The sequence below is a fragment of the Electrona antarctica genome (genome assembly GCF_951216825.1).
Source record: "Electrona antarctica genome assembly, chromosome: 14".
Classification (NCBI taxonomy): Eukaryota; Metazoa; Chordata; class Actinopteri; order Myctophiformes; family Myctophidae; genus Electrona; species Electrona antarctica.
Genome location: NC_136795.1, coordinates 10,349,617 through 10,361,259, shown reverse-complemented (window position 1 = coordinate 10,361,259; position 11,643 = coordinate 10,349,617). Strand labels below are relative to the sequence as shown.

The following is an 11,643-nucleotide window of genomic DNA, read 5'->3' as shown; positions in this document are numbered from 1 at the left end:
GCGTGTGTGTGTGCATGTGCGTGCGCGTGCGTTCTCCAGTCCTCCTCAACACATTTCGGGTCTAGTCTTGGCCAGGCGACAGCGCAGCACTTTGAGGAAGCTGTCAATTTTGTGGGAGTCGCGTCTGAAGCAGGATAGCAGGAAGTGGAAGTTGACCAGACGGGAGGTCTTGTCCTGGCCAAGGTCACTTCCTCCTCGGTACGGCAGGGAGGAAATATACTGCGAGGAAGGGCCCATCTGGAGAGAGGGAAAAGGGAGGGATAGGAGGAAGGAGATAGAAGGAAAGGGGAGAATTGAGAGAGGCAGAGGAAAGGGAGGGGAGAAGGAGGTATGGTGACAATAATGTGAAAGAGGGTGAAAGGAAGGTAGTAGATATTGAGAGAAGGGGGTGGGGAAGGGTAGACAAAATGATAAAAATCCATTAATAAATTAATCTTCATCTCCCCATCTTCAACCCTTCCTCGCCTATAGGCTATAAATCCCTCCTGCCGGTGAGCACCCACCTTTCCAGACAGTATGTCCAGGCCGTCGCCCAGGTTCCTGGAGTGGTCCTGCAGTTCCTGTAACTTGCTGTAGATGGCGTTGTGGGACGGGTGAGGCAGGCTGGCAGCCGCAGAGGAGAGGAACAGCAGGGGGTCAGCCCAGGCCTGGAGCAGAGACCGTGCCAAGGAGAGCAGGTCAGACTCCTGGATTTGGGGGGGGGGGGGGGGGGGGGGGTTGTAGTGATGGAGAGTTGAGGGAAGGAAGGAGGTAAGGAATGGGGATGGGAGAGGAGAGGTTATGAGAACTGATGGTGGTAGCTGAGAGCTTTGAAGTGAAGAAAGAAAGTGGCACACGTGCATGTTGACTGACCGACACTCTGAGAGCTTGCTCCTTGTCATTGGGTGTCTGGAGAGAAGAGGTGTGACACATGGAGGGGCGGGGCATCATCAGGCGGCCTATAGGAGGAAAATGAATGTCCTGAGAGAGAGAGAGAGAGATCGAGGGAGAACAATAAATGCATGCCCATCAGGAAACCCCTAGGCTACATCTATGATGCACAGAACGCCGTGGCAGTGGTGCCTTCGGGACGTAAAAAGTGCAGGGACAAATGCTTTTTTTTGGTGGGGGGGGGCTATAAAGAATGATGAATTGTTGTGTATTCGCTTGTCTGACACCTTGATGAGACTGAGAGAGCAACTGCAGTTACTTAGACCAGTGGTTCCCAAAGTGGGTCCTGGGGTCCTTGGGGGAGCTCCAGGGGGTCCTGGGGTCCTTGAGGGAGCTCCAGGGGGTCCTGGGGTCCTTGAGGGAGCTCCAGGGGGGCCCCAGCTAAATGATAGTTTGGGACCAAATGGACCCTTATGGGTCTGTAACTCCGAGAGTGTACACGTGGAACCAAATGGACCTGTTAGGGTCCATTTGTTAAAGTTAACTTTACATTGATTTTACTATATAAATTGGGGTCCCAGAGATATAAATGCCATTAAATGGGGGTTTAGACTAATATACATTATATGTCAAACTGGAGGTCCTTGAAATTAAACGGGTTGAGAATCACTGCTAGAGCCGTACAAATCTTCTGTTATGGGGGTCTGTGGCATATCTTTTCAAATGGGTGGCCAACTAGTGGCCAATTAGTGTCAATTTGGGGGTCGTTGACATGAAAAGGTTTGGGAACCACTGGACTAGACTATAGCCAGAATGGAGCACCGGTCGGGAAAAAATAATAAATAAATAAACAGACCAGTCATCCCCCAATAGTGCGGGGACATTCAGACCCTTCTGACCCCCCTCCGGCACACAGCTGCAGCTAATCAAATACGTATTGGATGTTTTAGAGTTACACATACAGATTTACAGTATGTGTGCCTACAGTATATATATATAGGCATGCAACACTATGTCAATTGACATATTACACAATTATGCATGTACACACACACACAGTCACACACACACACACACACACACACACACACACACACACACACACACACACACACACACACACACACACTGACCAGCTCGTGGGTCAGTGTGGTGCTGAGAGAGTGCAATTTGTCTGAGCGCTGAGCTGCTCGATCCAACAGGTCACCAAGAGGGACAGCATGACAACCCCACAAGAGACACACTACTAGAGAGAGAGAGAGAGAGAGAGGTGAGAGATGGACACAGAGTTACACACAGCCTATTTGCCCAATATTAGACCCAAAGTAAGTAAGTAAGTCAGAAGTAAGTAAGTTAGACCCAAATAGTATAATATATAAATGACAATAAATCCCCATTTAATTGAATTGAAGACAGAGGACAGACAGACAGACAGACAGATCTCACCAGTCAGGCAGAGTTTTTTTCTATGAGCCATCATCTCTCTTTTGTTTGAGTCTTGTTCCTCCCCTCTTTTCAATCTGTCTCCTTCTCTACCTGACCTCCACTTTATAGTGTCTGCGGTCATTTGGTTATGCAGAGGTCTCAGGAGTGAGCGTTAGATTAAACTGAATGAATAAAGACACCAGCAGGTGACATGTTCCATCGCCATAATGACCTAATGTTAGGCCACTTTAAACTCCACTCACAAACACAATGCTCTCTATGGATGGAGGCTTAACCACTTGAACCCCAGCATCCCTATTCTCTAGACTGGCTATTTGTGGTGAAGAGATTTGGTGTAGAGGGGGGATAAAAGCGCTCCATGTGCAGTTGTTTACTAAGGAGAGAGGGTCTTATGGTGGTTTTAGTGCATGGTTAAAACTTCAGTAGGCCAAGGAAGACAACATTTACAAACCAGCCACATGGTCTGTTCAACCCCAAATTTGAATAAAAAATTGAAGGTTTTGATACATTCTGTTTGCCTGTAATTGGCTTATCGATTACTAACACAACATTTACTGCATAGTCATAGTGCATACTATGACAGTATAATATGAACGCAACATCCAATCCGATCTTCTCCCACCTCCAAAAAAAACAACAATACAACAAATCAAAACAACAACAGAAGAGAAAACAATACAACCAGGTCATGGGTCATTGTCATAGTAACGTACACAAGTGAGAGAAGCACTGTCCGTTACATCTAAAATCCACTGTCAACTCTAATCCACACACTAATCCGGGGAGGTACGGATGTTATATAAAAGGTCTCCATGCCTTAGAAAAGCATTCAGTGGTTCCTGTGAGAGAGAATTTAATTTTTTCCAAGCTTAAGAAGTACATCACATCGTTGAGCCAGATTGAATGAGAGGGTGGTTTTGGAGATTTCCAAGATAGTAATATTCTTCTTCTAGCTGAGACTAGCAACTAGAAAAAGTGCCCTTCTGGGCACAGGTCTCCAACAGGAGGATAGGAGTGTGTGTGATGTTTGGCAAAATGTTTAGGAGTAATATAAATATGTTTTTGTTTTTTTTTGCAATCATTTTCTTCATTTTGTTGAGGAAATGCAGATCCAGATCACTCATAGCATCTCTGAGGATAGAATTCGGGATGAGCAGGACATGTGCAGCATTTTGTACAAAACGGGCCACTCCTGAAAACTTTGGAAGGCAATCTTAGCCAATCAGTGTAGAATCTGAGAAATCCAACAGACTCGTCTTGATCACATGACTACAGAGATCATGTGTACCGATTTGCGTGAGATTTGGATGAAATCTGTGCGACTAACATAAACAATGTGTTTTCCAGAAATCGGCCTCATAGTGGCGCTATAACCGGCAGATGTGGAGGGATGCATGGAAAATGTTTTTCCATGGCCTCTAGGGAGTGCGCATACATACGTTGTATACAGATCGATGCAGTTATAGGTAAAAACAGGAATTGCCCTGTTATAGCGCCACCGTGAGGCTGATTTGTTAAAAAATGAGTGGCATGTCATCCTCGGCCTAGTGGAAATGTGCGTGAATAATTTCACGGAAATTGCACACTGCGTTTACGTTTGTGACCGAATTGTGTGATGTATGGATAAAATGCGTACGAGTTATCTACAGAAATGTGTTTTGCCTAAATCGGCCTCATGGTGGCGCTATAACAGGTCGTTGAGGAATATTTGGGGCAGAGGTTCGTCGTTGGCATCCAGGGAGTGTGTGTGCAAAGTTTGGCATGGATCGGGCCAACGGTGCCGGAAATTAGCTGGTAACGGAAGGACGGACACACGCACGCACACACACACACACACACACACACACACACACGGACGGAGTGCAAAACATACTCTCTCCCCATGCCTTCGGCCTGGTGGAGACAATAATGTCTAACTGCTGACTCGTATACTGTGGGTTTGATGGTGTGCCAAATGTAGCTAGCGAACAATGGACAGGGTTGTAGTGCGATTTCTAGCACGTCAGACAGTGTGTCAAACACAAGTGACCAGAACTGTTTTAACTGCGGACAAGAATGTGTGAGGTGTGCTTGCTTGTGCCTGGGCACAGCGATCGCACTTCATTCTGCCTCAGGATACATTTCAGCCACCCTGGCTTAAAAAAAAAAGTAAATGGTGCATTTATATAGTGCCTTTATCCAAGGCGCTTTACATAGATTGTGCATTACATTCACCCATTCACACACACATTCATACACCGATTGCGGCGGAAGCCATGCAAGGTACCAACCAGCACATCGGGAGCAATTTGGGGTTCAGTGTCTTGCCCATGGACACTTCGACATGTAGACAGGAGGAGCCGGGATTCGAACCGCCGACCCATGGATCATTGGACGACCTGCTCTACCTCTTGAGCCACAGTCATTGAGCCATGTGTAACATTCTGATTCAGAATGTTACACATTTATCTTCTGAAACAAACCCATTTTCAGTTGGTAACCGTAGGACCAGTTTTTCCCATTTCTGGTTATTAAGGAGATGTGGAAATGAGCCAAATACCTGTATTACAAACTGACGGATCTGGGGGAATCTGAAGAAGTTGTCACGGGAGAGATTGAATTCAGCACAGAGGGAAGGAAAACTATCAAATATATTGTCCTTAAAACACCTAATTCCCACATCGTACCACCTATCAAATAAAAGAAAACATCTTGAGGGGCCTCTATAGAGCATCTCTAAAATGCAAAAAGTTTCCCTGCATGACCTGACGTGACTGCAGCCCACTACTTAAGGCCCCCCCCCCCTCCCACCAGGCACCAAACAGACTACTATTATACTATACTACAGAATGGCAGTCGAATGAAGTCAGGAGACGAGTCGGTTGAAAGGTGTGAAAGTTTGCTGAATGCACCTCTCTCCACACTGTGCTGACAGACAGCTACTATGGTGCTAAAAATAGTCTGTCTTGAGGTTGTTTTTCAACAACAAACTAACTACTGCACTGCAGGGTGCTTATAGGACATGTCATGGGCACAAGGTTATTTGTGGCAGCGGTGGCCGAACGGATAGCGGCGCGGTCTAGATACCGGAAGGTTCCCAGTTCGAACCAGCCGTCCGACACGTTAAAATTACCACCGCTGAAATGCCCTTGAACAAGGCATCAACCACTACGATGAAATGTGTTCTATGAGCAGCGCCTGGCTGGAAACAAGTTCTTGAGCTTAGCCCAGATACCCTGGGTAAATATAGATTTCATTTCATTCATTTCATTTCATTTGTAAATTAGACTAAAAGTGAAACCTATAGAATACTAATCTGAGCTCCCAGACGTTTTCACCAGCTCCCGCAATACAAACGGGAGGGGTGAGGAAAACAGAATACCACCAGTTGCTTCGCTACACCTTCTAGCAGCAAACCAGAGAGCTCTACCTCCTCTTCCTACAACTTTCGGCCCAACGCGACAGTGTACACCCATTCAACAGCAATACGCTTTGTCGCTTTCCAACACTTAGTTACTTACCACCGCCGACATCGGGTTGGGTTTACACATCCCTGGCTAGGCAACCCAGCCTGGCGGAGATGTGAACAACACTGCTGCGGAGCTCACTTATAGTTAAAACCAACTGTATGTTTGAAACATTTTGAACATGGGTTTAGTGTCAGAAAAGGTAATAAGGTGGCCAGATCAGTTTTGATGCATGTACTGGTGGAAGCTGTGTTGTGTTGTCATTGTGATTGATCATAATTTCAGTCCACCTCATTATTTAGTTTATTCCTGGACAAACAAACAGACTGCAGCCAGTCACCTTTACATTTTGTCCATTGCTGAGGCTCTGCAGTCACCCTATAGATTACCCATGGGCCTTTGCTTTTGGCAGGCTGCCCTCCACTTCTTCCCTTGTGGGAGGGGACTGGCTCCATTTAACTGTCAAAGACACACACACACACAATGTGCATGTGCAAACAGACATGTAAATGAAGGTGTGCGCAGGCGCACACAGGCATACCTGTGTCATGTGTTTGTGACCTACACATATGACTTTGAGCATTCCTCCATGTTAACTTTTTAACCTGTATGGTGCAATGCACATACATGTCATTCATGCAAAGAGATATTCATTCACTCTCTCTCTCTCACGGGCAGACAATGTGCTGTCTCTAAATGTTTTATTCCCTACGGCAAATTTCAAGAGCAACAATTTCCTGTGCCGAGTTTAACAAGAAAAAGCAGAAATGTGGGGGGCTGGTGTGTGTGTGTGTGTGTGTGTGTGTGTGTGTGTGTGTGCGTGTGTGTGTGTGTGTGTGTGTGTGTGTGTGTGTGTGTGCGTGCGTGTGTGTGTGTGTGCGTGCGTGTGTGCATGCGAGCGTGCGTGCGTGCGTGAACAGAATCAGCATAAACCCAAGGGGAGTGTCCTCTCTCTATGGTATCTATCATATTGTGCAAGAGGCTGGTGAAACAGCAAACAAAAGACAAATGAGAGAGAAAGAAAGAATGGTGTAACAAATGGGGAAGGGAGGAAAATAACATTTATATATGTGTTTTATGGGTGGGACTTCGACCTTGCAGTAGCACACACATGTGCGCATGCAGAGAGAGCGAGAGAGAGAGAGCGAGCAGAGGCACACATACATTGATGCACAGCACTGAGGCATAGACACGTGCTGACATAGATATGTGCCACACATGCAGGAAGGACCCCCTCCCTACCAGTGTGCCAGGAATCTCAAGGGTCTCCCTCTCTCTCTTGTTATTGTTCTGTTTCTTGAAAATACGTACAGCAATCACAGAGCAACTCTCTCGCATCAGCATACATGAATAGGCCTACTGACAGAGATGTGCAATAAGACAAATAAATATGAAGAGAAATGTGTTTCCTTGTTTTTTTGCGTTCCAGGTTTTCTTGTTCTCCTTCTTTTCTTGTCTCCTTCCTGCCATTCAATCTATTTTAGCCTCCATTCTTTGTGAGTGAAGATTCTGAAGAAGCAAACTTGGTAGGTTGAGTATGAATGAGAATTGTGCAAACAAAAAGTCCCCCCCTCCCCCCTCATATCTCACTCTCCTCAGGCAAGCAATGAGAGCACTTACTGCGCGTGCAAACTACTACCCTAACCACTCACGCGCTCGTGCACATACGAAGCACACGCAGTGAGCACGCATGAAGCAGAGAGAGATACACGCCCCCCTACTCCATAGGCTCACAATTCCACACGGCCATATCATCTCATTGGCATTTTCCGCTCTTCTTTTCTCGTCACAAGCACTTTATAGCTTCCTAACCTCAGGACCAGACGTCCCATCTGCCGGTAGGTTATAATTAATGCAGCTTTTATATGCATTGGATCTTGTAGGCTACTACTAAATGGTCTGTTTTCAACATGTCACACACTTGTGGCGCTGCCTGTAAGGTACATAATGTTCCCTTTTTCGTCAACACACTTGAACATGCAGGGGAGGTGGAGCGACTTTGATCCGAAGTAGAATTGTTGTTTTAAAAAAAGTTTGTAGCCTACTGTAGGCTATATCTGAAACGAGAGAATGAATCCGTATGCGTAAATGTTTTTCTTCACTGGGATATTAGATGTCCCTGTTTACTTAGAATTTAGAACTTAGAAAGGTGTTTAGAGGTAGCTCATGTTAGGCCTGAAGTTATGAGTTTTCCGTGTGCTCTGACGTTGAGAGAATTTTACTTTATGCATGAGACAGTAGGATTATCTACAAGATGAGGTGTCCTGCTGTATTCTTTCCACTCTTGGAGTTAATTGGTTGACATTTGATGCTAATGTAATTTAGAGTCTCTGGGGTTTTATATTTTAAATGAATATGAACTATCACTATTTTAGGAACGTGCCTCTCGGGGAAAAGTTGGAAAAGAGGAGTGTGTGTGTGTGTGTGTGTGTGTGTGTGTGTGTGTGTGTGTGATTGTGGGGGGCACTTAGCTCTGGTCCATAGCTCTAATAGGGGGCACTGACAGTGACAGTGAGTCAAGATCATCAAACCATTCAGTTACACACAGGTCAAGTGGATTATAAAAAGAAGAGTATGATATTAAATATCACCAGCAAATGAATGGTTTTGATCATGTTTAGTTTTTCACGACGTAGCATACATACACTACACCCTTCAAATGTTGCTTGGGTGACCTTGTATGTATGGCCAATGGCTATTGGCCAATGTTGGAATGGAATGAATGTATGGCAACGTGCACGTGCAGCCAACACACACCAGGCGCTTCTCTGCCAACGACTGCATTTCCCAGAATTCCTAAGCTCATACAAGTCAGTGTATGATGATATACCAGTTTGGTACATGGAAATAAGAGAATGAAGGAATGGCAGGCCGGAGGAGTAGGCTTTTTAAGTTGTGCGTGTTTTTGTATGGTTGGATGGATTAATCTAGGCTTTTAAGCAATAATTTAAAGATGACAGGCGAAGATATCCGGCAATCCCTTTGCTTTTTGCTCAAGCGGTGAATCCTGCTGTGATATTATGACAATACCACCATGGCCCGGACTCCCCGGAGTGAGATATTATTAATTATGCTTTCATAAAATGTTATTTTGCCGTTTCAAAATGTCATTAGACGTCGCACCCTCCAGTTAATACATTTATCTGCGTGTCATCCATTTTAAGGTGGACTTTTCCCCAGAAACATTGCTCTGTCCACGCAACAGTCCACCACAGTTGAGCCCCTCTCCACGGAGATTGAAGTCCACCTTAAATTCTGTTGCTTTCAGCCTCGGAGTGATATATTGCTGCTGCGCAAATACATTAAACTTAATAGCTATGGTCGGTATGGAATAGCCTATGGTAGCCAGACTAGCCACACCTATCAACCAATCAGATTGCGTGATTTGACCAACCCATTTTATTTGACCAACCCATTTTATAATGTGTGTTGATGCAGCAATGACATGGAAACTCCCTAGCCAGGACATCCCTATTTTGTTTTGAATGCATTTCTGTTTTATATTTCCAGTTCATTTTTATTTTCGGATGTTGAACATAAAGTGTAATACATTTGGTCAATTTCCAGTGATGTGCATTCACATGCTGCTACTGCATTGCAGCATTGGCCAAGTGCCGGAAAAAGGCAGTGGTTGAAAGTAACTAAGTACATTTACTTAAGTACTATACACAAGTACTGTACTTGAATACAATTTTGAGCTATTTGTAATTTACTTTTTCCAGTACTTCTACTCAACTACATCTCGGATCCACATTTTTTACTCCACTACAATTATTTGAAAACGTTAGTTACTAGTTTCTTTGTAGATTTTGATTATTATTACAAAACGTATATTAACACTTCAGCCCTATATTCACATTTCAACCATATTAATTATGAAAATTGCCGATCTATAAGCTCACAATGCAAATACACATAGGCATTTACAGGACGTGCCACACATGAACATAAATCCAAATCAAATCAGACTGTAAACTGTAAAATATTGTGTAATCATGTCATGGTGCTTGTGATAGACTTGAATAAAATATAGTAGCTGTCAAAAATATTTGGCTTGTTGAGAGACTTTCATTGTGGTCAAAGGCTGTAATGACTTGGTTTGCAATTAAGATAATACATTTTTCCGTTCCATTCCATTCCGTTAATTTAGTTGTGGTTGGGCTTATTAAAGATGCAATTGGGGTGCCTTGGGTTCGCATATATCTTTTCTACGTCCGAGCATAGACATGGTAACGCCCCGCCTACCGACACTGCCGGCCACTAGACTTTCCTCTGAGGTTGATAGCTATATGCTGGATAGTCTGCCAAGAGGTTACTCCGTGGTGGGAAAATAAATAAATAATACAAGTACGATATAATACAAGAGAATGACAGCTTGGCAGGCGCGACAGTAACTTTTATGTTTTGTAGAAGAGGCAAACTAATATATTGTTTATGCCGTTTATTTTACATGTGTACATGTAAAATGTACAGATAATCAACACTAACACTTTAATTTAGAACACACCCAAATCAAATCATACAAATACGTGTTCAATCAATCATTCAATCAAAGCAAACGGCATAAACAATATTAGTTTGCCTTTAATACAAAAATAAAAGTTACAAGTTACTGTCGCGCCTGCCAAGCTGTCAAGCTGTCTCTTGTACTTGTATTCTTTCCCACCTCGGACGGAGGACAGTCTGGTGAGACCAGAGGTATTCTGTAGTGTCGGTAGGCCAATCGGAGGCAGGCGGGGCGTTACCATGTCTATGCTCGGACGTAGGGTTCATGGCCTAAAACACCCCAACCCACGATGTCCTTGAAAAACCTTGACTCAGTCGGCAAGTGCATAAAGGTAAACCTGGTTAACCTCTACTGTGCAAGATCATGCAGTGTCTTTTCTCTCTGTTGAGCCCTAAATATTTTGACTTTTGCAGCCAAACCAGATTCCATCACTCTTTTACGCCAACTAAGCTTTTTATGTTACAGTAATGAGTCTTTCCTAAAAGTTACCAGCAGATGGCAGGATTCCTTGCTTCATGTCAGAGGACCCTCCACTCAAAGTAGACTGTGAAACATGCACCTCTTAGGAGATGCAGATGCTATTGGTCTTCCTTCTCTTTTGTGAAGCGGCTATTTTCACTACTTCTTAAATATTAGTTTTGTAATTTATGGAATTTTTTAGATTTTTCATTTATTTATTCATGAAAAACAAAATTGGGAATGTTTTTTGAAAATATCTTGAATTAAATTATAATTCAAAATAAAATCTAGAAAACAAAAACTCCATAAAAATGTGTCCACGACCCACAAATGGAACCCAACCCACTGTTTGGGAAACAGTGCTAGCCTATAATAGATGATAACCATTTACGTTGCTATTACAGTACACAAACAACAATGCATCTTCTACTTCTACTACAGTATCTACTTTTTTAAGCTAGTGTCATTTGCATGTAATGTCCTGCTGTAATGAAGAGGACATTATTGAAGTATGCTCGTTGCAATAACACATATTTATTGTCCATCTGTGGTAGAGTACAAGACTATCTGCTTGTCATTTCAAGACTGCAGGCATCAAGCAGTATAACTGACCACTGTATCCACTCTTGTACTCCATTGGCATAGTTATACAGCCCCCCCCCCCCCCCAGCTCTAACCTGCCCTGTCCCCCTTTTCAAATGTCCCTCCAGATCAATCATCTTCCCCTCTGAACTTTGTCGGGGTCATTGCTCCTCCCCCTTCTTATGTACACATGTGCTGTGCCCTCTCACATTCTCTCTTGTCCCCGCCCCTCTCATGTGTGCCCTCCCCTAACACTGAACTCTTCCCTCTGGTCTCCCATTCTGTGTCTCTCTCTCTCTGTCTCTCTTGGCGAACGGATTCATAGGCGTAAGG

The 11,643-nt window shown here is 44.1% G+C and overlaps 1 protein-coding gene across 1 annotated transcript; it reads right to left on the bottom strand.

The window, feature by feature from the left end:
* Window positions 1-45: 45 nt before the first annotated feature.
* prl (prolactin) lies at window positions 46-11,371 on the bottom strand (the record flags this gene model as incomplete). The annotated part of the gene is made up of 5 exons (XM_079519708.1): window positions 46-237; window positions 504-686; window positions 853-960; window positions 2,004-2,116; window positions 11,341-11,371. 5 exons carry the CDS (start codon window positions 11,369-11,371, stop codon window positions 46-48), a joined length of 627 nt encoding a protein of 208 aa, XP_079375834.1.
* Window positions 11,372-11,643: the final 272 nt, after the last annotated feature.